This window comes from Teleopsis dalmanni, unplaced genomic scaffold (assembly GCF_002237135.1).
Source record: "Teleopsis dalmanni isolate 2A unplaced genomic scaffold, ASM223713v2 unscaffolded_contig_0006, whole genome shotgun sequence".
Classification (NCBI taxonomy): domain Eukaryota; kingdom Metazoa; phylum Arthropoda; class Insecta; order Diptera; family Diopsidae; genus Teleopsis; species Teleopsis dalmanni.
In genome coordinates, this window is record NW_024031388.1 from 33,708 (window position 1) to 47,482 (window position 13,775).

The window sequence follows — 13,775 nt, forward strand, 5'->3', positions numbered from 1 at the left end:
TGATACTTTAGCAAATAAAAACCCATAGTGCCATGTTACGTAGATAAATTAATAGTATGTTTTTTGTTCGTCTCTAAATTTTTGATTCAGTATATTATTTAGACGATTATACTACGGGTTTAAAATCACCTGAATATTTTCTAATACATCAATTTTAAAGGCCTCATCTTAAAGGAAAGTAACGCAAAGTATTAATAACTAGCTAAATAAAATAACTGGCATTTTGTTCCTTATATTAAATATTTCTTATACTTTTATATATTTAAATATATTGAAGTCAAAAGTATTTGAGCATAAATTTCATCGCTTATAAACATTTTTTCGTACTTCAGTATATCTTTAAATTTTTTGTCACGTATATGACATATATGAACAATTTTGATTAAATGTCTTATATTATTTTCCCGTTGCTTGTCATATACTTAGAATTGTTTCTTAGTTATTGGTGTAGTTAAACTTCATCTCAGGAAAGTTTGGGGGAAAAAGAAAAGTGTCATGGGAAAAAGCACTGTTTCTGTTTCAATATTGTGGAAAGCAGTTTTTTTCAGATCTTTTTTGATTTAAAGTTATGATTCCAATTATAAAGGTGATTGTTGTATATGAAGTAGGGAAATGTCAACACGATATTGCAAATTCAAACGTAAGTGCGAGTGTACAACGTTTGTTAAACATTATTTTCTGAATATGTTTGCAGGTTGCTTTGTCTGGTGGAAATAAAAGCAAAAATACCGTAAGGAAACTCTACTGTTGAATTTACATTTAGTAAGCGACAGGCAACATTTTTCAATTGATTTAAGTAATGGAATTTATGTTGTTGGGGAAATATTGTTTTATCGGACATATGCATTTTCCAGTTTTTGTTTGATAGTTATAAAGAATTCGGCTCCTAACGTTCTAGCAGTATCATGTGGACTGTGTATATAGTTATGTATTTCGTCATACTGGCACATCTTCATAGCCAAATACATAGGTTTAACTGAGTAACATCCTTCTTACCAGTGGTAAGGATTACATATGCACGCGTCCGTAACTTTTAACTGTATACAGGTGGAAATTTAACACAACGGTTGTATAAAAAAAAAAATTTTTTTCTTAATTTAAAATAAAGTATGGTTTTCTGACAATAATCTTACATTTATTTAGTAATTTTATTTATCGTTAACATCAAATTTCAATTTAACATTTGATTTTATTCAACTTTAAATTCTCGTTTAACAGTAAATTGATTTTATTTTATTCAATATCAACTTCTTTCAATTTAATTTATTGCTGTGGAGGTCTTTATCTAAACAAAAACAATACATATTCAAACGAAGTAATAATACCACGTATAGTCACCCTAGTCTAGTTTACACAAGCCGTCCATGTTGTTTATTTATTAATTTATTTATTTTGTTTTTTTAATATTATAATTTAAATAACTACACATTTCAACTAAATAATGTAATTTTACTATTTTGTTAATTTAAATGTGCATTGTATGCACATGTCAGAAAGAAAAATATGTGCAAAAGCTTTTGCCTTTCTTTTGCTTGTTTTATTTATTCAAAACAAAGCAAAATGACGAAAAAGCTTTAGATGATCTGGATGGGGAAAAAAGAAGAAAAAGAAGTAAAATAAGAAAAATGCTGCCAAGTTATACAAAATAATTTCGGAATGCACAAAATTACAACTTTTAACTAGACAGCAGCTCAGTTTCGAATACGAGTCAAACCAGAAATATAAAAGCAGACAATTCACGGAAAAAGGGTGCTTATTTTTCTTCTATGGTTGATCGACATGCCTCAAAAATTACTTAACAACATATACATAAATACATAAATATCTGCAGTTTGCAGATCTTCGTTATTTCGTTACGGTTGCTAGATTATATGTAAAAACTTCCCTTGTTTTTGTCTGTATCTTATTGAAATCCACCGGAGATCTGGTTATTATGAAGCACACAGTTAAATAATTCTTGTTCATAATGTTCGTATTGGTGTCGACGTCAATGTTTATGTTTGAAATTTTTTGCCGAGCTTTAGGTCGTGGTTCTAAAATTTATATTTTTATATAATAACTTGTATATTATAAAAAAAAAACTTTGGATTAAATAAAATATCACAAAGAATAATTTATTATTTAATTTATTATTAATTTATATTATTTTATTAAGAAATTATTAACAAAGTAGACCAAAATATTTGTTAATAAAATAATGTATTGCATAAATTTATCTTTGTGATATTTTTTTTAATCCAAAGTTTGTTTTTTATAAAATACAACTTATTATATAAAAATATAAATTTTAAAACCACGACCTAAAATCCGGCAAAAAATTTCAAACATAATTCGTGTTATTTCGTGGTTGTTTTTTTTGCTATTTTAGGAATTTAGGTTTCTCATCCATTAATTTATAACATAAGTTTTATGTATATGGGTCATTTTTTTACAAATCGGACGGATTTTGGCAGAAAATGACCTCATGATATTCGATTTGGCTGAAATTTTTTTTATGAGCTCCTTTCATAAAATAAGAAGACCCGTACCTCGGAAAAAATTTTGTGATTTTTTCTTCGGAGATAAAGAACCATGGGGTTTTGAGAATTGGCAATGTAGACTCATTTTCAAATGGCTATATCTCAAGTTCTATAAAAGGTAGAAACTTGAAATTTACAGCGTTTTAAAGTAATTGATTAAACTTTTATGAAATTGTTTAAACAATTAAGATTGTTTATATTTAAGTACTAATATTAACCATTAAATTTCAAAAAAAAATTTTTCTCAAAACTATTTTGTAAATTTTCATTTCTTATATTTTATTTAGATTCAGTTTTAAACTGTACTACGAAATAAAAATTTTCGTTAATTTTCTAAATTTTTTTTTCTCCCGTAAAACACATGAAGCACATTTTCATTGAATGAATTTTCAAAGAATATACCACAAATATTCCTACATAATATTTTTGATTTCAATTAGTAGTAAAATTCTACAAAAATCTCAAACATTTCTAGACGATATTGTCATTAGAAGTACTTTTAAAAATTTATTTATTCTTTATATCACACCACACATATACACACGAGTTTTCATTAAAACTCATATAAAAATTTTTTTTTTTTTAATGAACAATGATGTTCAGTACAATCTATAAGATTGGTGAGACATTGATTGTAGGTCAATAACTGATTTTATTTAAAATTATTTCGTATTTTATACGAAGTAAAATGCAACAATAATTGCAAGAAGTACAATAATTACTTAAATTAATTTATAATTTAATTCGCACAAATTGTTTACTTACTCTTAATTTTTTGTTGATTCCTCAACATCCAGTGTGATATTCCTTTTAAAAGTAATTAAAAAACATAAATTTATCAGGTGTCCTTCACGTTGCTCATACGCCCCATAATACCATTAAATCAATGTCCCAAGGAAAACAACACAAAAATGCTTACTTTTTATTTCTAAAATAAATGTATATTAAATTGTACATAAAATATAACCATTTTAAATCAGTTCCGTTTCATTTCTGTTTTTAAATTATGAATTTTAACATAATTAAACCGTTTAACAAACTTTTTTCTCATATAGTTGAATTAAAAAGTGCAGCACATAATCACACCTACCTTTTTCGGTGAAGTGTTATTTTGCTAAAGCTGGAAAAATACTCTTCACAGGTAAGAAATGTTAAAGGAAAAAAACTGTAAGGAGCTAAAAACAAAATATTTTTTTTTATGGTTTTTACATTGATTTTATTAATTCTCATTTCATTATTAATACATAATCTGTAATGTCTGAAGAAGAAAATATTTTTGCTATTAATACTTTTTTTGGAATTTGGAATAGGGCAGTGATATTTTAATGTGCCTTTAAGTAATGTAGTTGCTTCAAAGCTGTGTTTAATCTTATTTTCATCTGCTTCATAGTCTTTTAACGTTGAGAAATGGCACACAATATTTGGTAAACATTCCTTAGCCCAGTTAAATAATTCCTTTGACGTTTGAATTGGATTATTTATTCGTTGAAGCCTAGCTCTTGCAGCATTCCTCTTTAAGGTACCAACTAAGTGCCATTTTGTTTCCAAACCAAATTCCGCTTTGTGATGAGTTAAATTAATAACTCATTTTATTTTAAAATAAAATTTTTTTTATTTATATATTGTGAACCCAATCTATCGGAAAGATAAATAATTTTTTTTTAATATCCGTATTAATTTTTTTATGAATTTCATAGCGTATTTTTGAAGCAAATGTACAGCAGTTGTGTTGTGATGTAAACAGTCAGATATGCAGACAAAATTTTTATTTGTAGTCTTATATTTTCATCAGCTTAGTTATTATTACTGATGTGGAACTAACAAATTTTTTAATTCATCTACCTATATAAGAAAAAAGTTTATTAAACGGGTCAAACGGTAAACATTTTTTTGTTGTTTTTCTTGGAACATTGATTTAATGGTATTATGGTGCGTATGAGCAACGTGAAGGACACCTGATAAATTCATTTTTTTAAATTACTTTTAAAAGGAATATCACACTGGAAATAATTATTTTTTAATTAGAATTTATATATTAATATGATTAAAAAAAAAAAATTTGTGTGACATATTCCTTTTTTTTTGAATGAAAAATCGTGTATATGTGTTTGGTGTGATATGAAGGATAAATAAATTTTTAAAAGTAATTCTAATGATAATAATATCATATCATAAATCTCAATATAAATTTTTAGATTTTTGTAGAATTTTATTACTAATCGAAATCAAAAATATTATATAAGAATATTTGTTGTATATTCTTTGAAAATTCATTCAATGAAAATGTAGTACGCATGTCCATGATGTGTTTTATGGGAGAAAAAATAATATTAAAAAATGACGGTATCTTGAAAATTTTTATTTCATAGTAGAATTTAAAACTGAATCTAAAAAAAGTATTAAAAATGAAAATTTTCAAAATAGTTTTAAGAAAATTTTTTTTTTTAAATTTAACGGTTAATATTACAATTTAAATATATATAAATATACTAGCTGACCCGGCGAACGTTGTTTCACCTTGCAATTAATTTTCTTAGCTCAGTTGAGTTATAATATTTGTTGTTATTCAACTTAACCTTTAGCATTTTAATGCGAAAATTATTTTGAATTGATTTTATCTTTTGAACTGCAAAAAGTCCACATGCATTACTTATGTTACAAATATTTTCATGTTACTTCAAATCCTTATAAGCACTACTTTTAAATGAAAAAAGGTTTTTTTAATATTATGTCTATCTTACTATTATGTTATCTTAAAGCTAAATTATGAACAATATTTTTTGTTAAGCCAATTTGACCGTGTATACATAGATCAGAAGGTTTTCCAACACGGGAACATGCAACATATAGTTGCCCATGCGAAAAACATGGATTTGCCAAATTCAGTCCACATACTTTTAATGTTTGACCTTGAGATTTATTAATTGTTATCGCAAATGCTAAACGAATTGGAAATTGCAATCGTTTGAATTGAATTGAAACATCGGTTGGTATAATTGGTATGCGTGGAAGCAATATATTTTCTCCTTTGAATTTTCCACTTTATATTGTTGATTCAATTAAGTTCCCCATAATTCTTTTAATTACTGATCTTGTTCCATTACATAATTTGGTGGGTTTAGATTGCGTAATAGAATGATTGGTGAACCAACTTTTAAAAGTAAGTTGTGTGGTGGTAGTCCTGGCAAATCACACAAATTTAGGAACTCAGTGGGATAATTCACAATCTCGTTTTTATCTACCACTGTGTCGATGGATTTTAACGAAATTAAATTACCAGGTAGCATAGCTAAGTTCTTGGCAGCCAGAATCGCTCTACTTTGAAGCCATTGATGGTTCTGATAATTTTGATATATGTGAGGAAATACGCTTTCTATTAATTCCTCTTTCGAATTAACAATTTTACAAATATTTTCTGGCAATTTAATAAAGTGCGTATTTTCTTGAAGACTTGCGTTTCCATTAACAATATTCAGCAATTGTTTGGCAAACAGTTCTGCAGCTAAATCTCTCTGTAGTCCAACACGCATGTTTTCGGTAATTCGCAATATATGGACACTTCGCCACAAAATAGATGATTTAAGGCAAGCATTGATTTCATCAGCATAGGTTGAACGTGGAATAACTGGCAATGTTTGTCCAAAAACCACCTGCCAATAAAATTAAAGCGCCTCCAAAAAGTCTATCGTTGGCATTTAAATCTTTAAGCGTTCGATTTAATGCTTTCAATGAATACTTATGTGTCATTGTGCATTCATCCCTAACAATGATGTAACATTTTTGAAGTACTTTAGCCATATTGGAATGTTTTTTTATATTGCATGCTGCATTTTCACATGAATGTATGTTAAGTGGCAACTTTAGTGCCAAATGGGCTGTTCTACCACCATCTAACAATGTCGCAGCGATTTCAGATGATGCTAGTGCTAAAGCGATATTACCTTGCATCCTAACCTGTGCAAGAATGACTGAAATTAAGAAAGTTTTTCCAGTTCCACCTGGTGCATCCAAGAAAAAAAAGCCGCCTTCTTTTGCCGCAGTTGCGTTCCAAACCCGATCATAAATGAACTTTTGTTGGTGAGTTAAGATTTCTTCGCTTCTTGTAACAAATTCAACCAAATCTTCAGAGCTATACTGAAGTACGATTTAGCGAATACAATCCTAATAATTTAAGTGGTTGATTTGATATAAGTAAACATAAGTCTTCGTTCATAATCAAAGCTTCGTTATAAATTTCACGATTGAATTGAATATTTAAGTCATGATTTGTTGTTCTATGTCTATGTAGTACATCTTCACTCATTGAGCATTTATATTTTTCCCACAATTCTTTGGGATTATTTGGAAAACATGTTGTCAACAATATAGCGAATAATTGACGAATTTGATGTGGAAAAGAACTTAATACTGCATCCCGGAGCGTGATGTCCCAATGATTATCGCTTTCCAGCAATTGCAATTCTCTACATGCATCATGATATGTATTGTATAGCTGACCATTGACAGTTCTCAAATACTCATACGATGTTGGACCGCGTACATTTATCAAAAGCAGTCTTAAAAAAAACACTCTCGTTGTTTTGGATGAACAGTATATAAACGACCCAGTGAGTTTGCTGGAAATAATCCTGGATAACCATTGACTGCATCACCTCGTTTACGTGGCTGCCACCTTTTTAAAGCTTTGTTCCCTGTGAAATATGTTGGAACTTCCGAATAAAGTAAAGTTCTTGCGTATTGCCCAAAAATATTTTGTTGTTTATTCAATTCAAAGAACTCGGTTGACGTAGTTTTTGATGTTGTTAATGCCCTTTCTATTGCATTTTGTTCGTTGAAATAAACACGTTGACCATTTTCAAGATGTATACTTAAATGTACTACAGCTGGATCTCGTTCGTGTATTTGAAAACCAAAAATTCGCCATATGGCTTCGTTACTGCTGATATATCTGCCCATTTGGTAGCGTGTTATTTCATCATTTTCGTTTGTATTTTGAAATGCAAATACTGTGATATGGACTACCTTTATGAACATATTTGCAAATGTATTTAATTGATTTTACGGAGCTACAAAATTCTATATTGATGTGCGCTTTATATATCTTGGATAACAATGGCGAATATAGCACTACCCATCTATTGTCTACTTCAACTTCATATTCAATATTTCTCAACTTTAGTGAAAAGGATTGGCCTCCATTTTCCGAATTTCTTCAACGATGTATAGGATAGCCATCAATTCCAGTTATCGTATCTCTAACAAAATCTTTTCGAAATCCTTTTGTGCATTTACCATTCTCCATGCAAGGTGACGTCATATTTAAATTTCCGCATGGACCATGTATCATATTTTTTGTCATAATTTCAAATAGCTGTTTGTCAACATTTGGATCTGGAATTTCTGCAGAAACTATTTTATCAATTTCTTCATGTCTGATTTTTTCAACACACCAAATTAAAATATGAGCATGTGGCAAACCTCTTTTTTGCCACTCAATAGAATACATCCTCAACGTGTTTCTCCAAATACAGAGTGTTTTACAATTAAATCAATCAAAGATTTTAATTTTTGTTTAAACACCCGTGCGGTAATATCGGGACGATGAATCGGCGTTTGTCCAGGTAATAACAATTTTTTTATTTCATCCCATTGCGGATTACATGTATATGTTATAAATAAATCTGGTCGACCATATGCACGCATGTACGTCATTGCATCTCGGATGTATTATTGTATATGACGTGGGCTACCAGTACATGAAGATGGAAGTATGAACACATTACCAATATTACTAAGGTTCAAATTCCCATCTATATTATTATTAACAGCATTGCGTAGATGTATATACTCTTCTGCACGCAATTTTGTTTGGTTGAATCGAATGTACCGCAATTGTTCGCTTTCAATTTTCGCTTACATATCGACTACGTATTGATAAAATAATTGACGGCACTTTAAAATGTAATTATCGTCATGGTTTCGGATCATCAAACGATATGAGTTATAGTTCATTGCGCTAACATTTTTGTTTGTTTCTTCACCTGAAAATAATTTATTAAATAGTTACTAAACGGAATCCATTCCGTTTTATAATTTTGGGATGTGCTGAATAATATATTACTGGATCAAATTCAAATGCAAGACGATTGAACGATGACCTTGTCAATGCACGTTATTTTTGAATGCGCTCTCGATTTTGTTCCGTTCGTCTATGTCGTGATATATCTCCGTTTAACCGTTGGTTTCTTTGGTTCTAAGTTCCATTTAAACGCAACTGCACCATTCATTCCCTATCAGTGTCATTGTTTCTCAAATGTTCCTCAGAACTTCTGGTTTCTCGTCTTAATCGCCTAGTTTGATTTCTCTGTGTGTATTTAAAAAGATTTGTCTTTGCATTTTTTCTTTAAGCAAAGCTACAATTAATAAGAAAAATAATTTTTTCCTCTATTCTAATTATTAAGCAAATGTATATATATACAGTTTAATTTTTCAAATATATTGAAATCTTTAAGTTAATGTAATAAATTTGTTTTATCTGAAAAAACAACATAAACAGTATTGGTGGTATATTAAAAATATTATATACTAAAACTACGCATCATCATGTGTCCGTCATGTGTCCATCATCATTTACAACTGTTCGCAAGCAGTTAAATTTGTAAATCCACAATTCAAAAAATATTTTGGTTTTAAAGAAAATATTTTTTGACTTTGTTAAAGTAAAAAATGTAAACAAATTATGAAGTCACACAATTTAAGATTTTATAACTTATCTGCGCAATGCCTAACCTTAGTATTTAATGTTTTTGGCGGTATATAGAAGATTTAACAATTGCATACTTACAATTACTGTCGATTAATTGCACTTCATTCAATAATTTTTAATTTTCACAATGTTTATGATATTTTATGTTTATCGCTTTAACGAATAGCTATTAAATAAAACGTCTAATAAATACCGCATATTTTCACTTTCAGATGCAGATCAGTCAATTTTTATAAATGTTTTTCGTATACTTTTTGTTTAAATTTATGAATAATTTTTTGCACTCTCGCAACTTACATGTATTCTCAAGAATGTTAAAATTAGGGTTTGAATTGCTGTGACTATTTTCAAGCAATTATTTTTGACTACGAAAATAAAATAAGCAAAAAGCAAATGCCACAGCAAAACGTACACAATACAAATGTGTGTACACACTAAAGTGCTGCATCAAAACATTCGTTTTTGCGGTCATTCGTTTTATTTTCAAATGTGTACTAGAGTACTGCACGCGCGCATTTGATTTCAGTTTCAAAGCATTCTATTGTGTTTAGAATGGTAGCATACTCTCACTCTCAACGAACAAATACAAATGTATAGGCATAAAAACAAAATGGAATGGAATAAATATTTGTTTCGTTTGTTTAGAGTACTCTAATTCTAAACATTCTAAAAGTAGTTGAAGTAGTTGGGAGTACTCTAAGCATTTGATTTTCAGTTCATACAAAAATTATGTGTTTTTAAATAGTAAGACACAAATTTATTTATTTAAGTTTTTTTATTAATTAAATATTATTTAATATGTTGATAATAGTAATTTGTTGATTACATATATAATATGACTTAATATATTAATTAAATATAAAAAAAATTTTGAACAAAAATTTATTTAAAAAAATTATAATAAGTTTTTTTACAGTTTTTACAGTTCACAAATTTAATTGAATATGCAAATTAAATGTTGAGCATCGTCTGACTTAATTCCTCTTTTTCAAGATTGTTGTGTAAAACATGATTTGATTGATAGATCTTTGATTAGATGAAATCAATGTTCTTTTTTCTGTTATTAAGTTCCGAGCAACTGAAAAAACCCTTTCCGAAGATGCACTACTTGCTGGTGTTGCAAATAATTTACAAGAAACTTTGTAAAGTAGGAATTCTGAAGGAATTCTTAAGAAATTTCTAAAAATCTCTCTTGTCAGAAATAGATATTTTTACCATATCATGTATATAATTATTTTCCAGGAAAAGGTAAATATGTGAAGCAATTTATTTTGTTACATCATAAAAAACTATCGACAAAGAAGGAAATTCTGCGCAAACCGTTTTTTTAAGTTAACCTTTTGCATTAGATCTACCTGTTTAAACAACTTTTGCATTGAAAATAATAGAAAATTAAACCTAATTTACGTACTTTGTTGTTGCAATTATTGCAAATCTCTACGCACATCCAACTTTCTTTACTTTTGCGCAGGCAACCAAACGCAACCAAACGCACACAAAATATATAAAATATTTCTTTGCAAAAATAGAATTATTTGAAATACTCTAAAAGTGATTGAAATACTCTAAAAGTGATTGAAATACTCTAAAATATTTGTTTATTTGATTTTAAAATTCAAAACAAACGATTATAGAGAACAAATCAACACCCATTCCATTGAAACGAATGCGGCGGAAACGAATTCTATCGGACCGTTTCTGTTATTCGTTCGTATTCGCTTTAGAAATAATTTGTAAATATGGTACACATTAAAGTGCTGCATCAAAACATTCGTTTTTGCGGTCATTCGTTTTATTTTCAAATGTGTACCATATTTACAAATTATTTCTAAAGCGAATACGAACGAATAACAGAAACGGTCCGATAGAATTCGTTTCCGCCGCATTCGTTTCAATGGAATGGGGGTTGATTTGTTCTCTATAATCGTTTGTTTTGAATTTTAAAATCAAATAAACAAATATTTTAGAGTATTTCAATCACTTTTAGAGTATTTCAAATAATTCTATTTTTGCAAAGAAATATTTTATATATTTTGTGTGCGTTTGGTTGCCTGCGCAAAAGTAAAGAAAGTTGGATGTGCTTAGAGATTTGCAATAATTGCAACAACAAAGTACGTAAATTAGGTTTAATTTTCTATTATTTTCAATGCAAAAGTTGTTTAAACAGGTAGATCTAATGCAAAAGGTTAACTTAAAAAAACGGTTTGCGCAGAATTTCCTTCTTTGTCGATAGTTTTTTATGATGTAACAAAATAAATTGCTTCACATATTTACCTTTTCCTGGAAAATAATTTTATGCATGATATGGTTAAAATATCTATTTATGACAAGAGAGATTTTTAGAAATTGCTTAAGAATTCCTTCAGAATTCCAACTTTACAAAGTTTCTTGTAAATTATTTGCAACACCAGCAAGTAGAGCATCTTCGGAAAGGGTTTTTTCAGTTGCTCGGAACTTAATATCAGAAAAAAGAACATTGATTTCATCTAATCAAAGATCTATCAATCAAATCATGTTTTATACAACAATCTTGAAAAAGAGAAATTAAGTCAGACGATGCTCAACATTTAATTTGAATATTAAATTAAATTTGTGAACTGTAAAAACTGTAAAAAAACTTATTATAATTTTTTTAAATAAATTTTTGTTCAAAATTTTTTTTATATTTAATTAATATATGAATAAAGTATTCGTGTTGCTGTAAAGCTAGACTTCCTTTGTATAGTGACAAAGAAGCTTTATTAAAATTTAGAGGGGTTTTGAATAGCAAAGAAAGAAATAAAGGACAAACACAAAAATTTATTTTAATTTTATTGAAGTTTGGCTGACCATACAACGCTGTTTCGAGTATTGCTAAGTACTCTTCATCAGTGGTCTTTCGAAATAATCGAATTTTGTTTAATTAGTTTATAGTCCGTATATAATTTGTTTTGACTGCAAGTGCCAGGCTTAGAACTCATGCCTGTCAAATTAAAAGCGATGACTAATCGTGTTTATCCACAAGAAGCCAAGGCTGCACAAACTTTCAATGCTCAAGTTCCAGGTTTTATTGTCACTTATTTTTATTTAATTAGTGACACCAACCAAAGCACTTGCCAAAGTGCTTTACAGCAACACGAATACTTTATTCAAATATTAGACTTGTGAAAAGTAAAGAACAATATGTTAAAATATAATATTGTTCAGCTTTTCCTAACCGCGAAAGCGGATTTGTAGAATAACATAGCATAGCTTCTTTGTAAAAGCACCAGAATGGTCGCTTTACATATAGTAAGTAAAACAATATGCATTACAAAATGTCTCTACAAAAAGAGTAGCTTTGAAAAAAATAAAGAATAGGCGAACTCAAAAGTTAACTTTTAATTCGTTGAACTTGTGTTTCCAAAATAAAGCTGTAGTTTATAAGCTCGTTCTATTTTAAAGCACGGCAAGTGCTTTGGTTAGTGTCACTAATTAAATAAAAATAAGTGACAATAAAAAACCTGGAATTTGAGCATTGAAAGTTTGTGCAGCCTTGGCTTGTTGTGGATAAACACGATTAGTCATCGCTTCTAATTTGACAGGCACGAGTTCTAAGCCTGGCACTTGCAGTCCAAACAAATTATATACGGACTATAAACTAATTAAATAAAATTCGATTATTTCGAAAGACCACTGATGAAGAGTACTTGGCAATACTCGAAGCAGCGTTGTATGGTCAGCCAAACTTCAATAAAATTAAAATAAATTTTTGTGTTTGTCCTTTATTTCTTTCTTTGTTATTCAAAACCCCTCTAAATTAATATATTAAGTCATATTATATATGTAATCAACAAATTACTATTATCAACATTTTAAATAATATTTAATTAATAAAAAAACTTAAATAAATAAATTTGGGTCTTACTATTTAAAAACACATAATTTTTGTATGAACTGAAAATCAAATGCTTAGAGTACTCCCAACTACTTCAACTACTTTTAGAATGTTTAGAGTTAGAGTACTCTAAACAAACGAAACAAATATTTATTCTATTCCATTTTGTTTTTATGCCTATACATTCGTATTTGTTCGTTGAGAGTGAGAGTATGCTACCATTCTAAACACAATAGAATGCTTTGAAACTGAAATCAAATGCGCGCGAATTATGTTCAATAAAGACACAAAATTTAAGTTATATGTTCCTTTATTGAAGTGAATCTTAAGACTAAATTAAAAATATTTCTTAAACAATACCTTAAGTCTAGAAACATAATCAAATTCAGTTAACCCTGAAATGCAAAATATCTAACTCAGCAGATTTTTGCACCTGGGTACCGAATTTGATCCTTGCTGTCTTTGCAATTGCATTACCTAGATAACGCTATAGTAGACAGCTTAATATTTATATCAACATGCATATTCGCGTTAATACGATATTTATGAAAATATGCATGTCTATACAAACATAAATAAAATGCATACTAAGGTATGCAAGAGGTATGAGAATGTAACTCCTCCACCCCTTGAT

General features: G+C 28.7%; 2 protein-coding genes across 2 annotated transcripts; both read right to left on the reverse strand.

The window, feature by feature from the left end:
- Window positions 1-5,267: 5,267 nt before the first annotated feature.
- Window positions 5,268-6,317, reverse strand: LOC119662912. The gene is made up of 3 exons (XM_038072566.1): window positions 6,309-6,317; window positions 5,607-6,169; window positions 5,268-5,559 (listed from the first exon to the last, which is right to left on the reverse strand). Exons 1-3 carry the CDS (start codon window positions 6,315-6,317, stop codon window positions 5,268-5,270), a joined length of 864 nt encoding a protein of 287 aa, XP_037928494.1.
- A 331-nt stretch (window positions 6,318-6,648) lies between these two features.
- Window positions 6,649-7,553, reverse strand: LOC119662913. The gene is made up of 2 exons (XM_038072567.1): window positions 7,192-7,553; window positions 6,649-7,075 (listed from the first exon to the last, which is right to left on the reverse strand). The coding sequence occupies exons 1-2, from the start codon at window positions 7,551-7,553 to the stop codon at window positions 6,649-6,651; spliced, it is 789 nt and encodes a 262-aa protein (XP_037928495.1).
- Window positions 7,554-13,775: the final 6,222 nt, after the last annotated feature.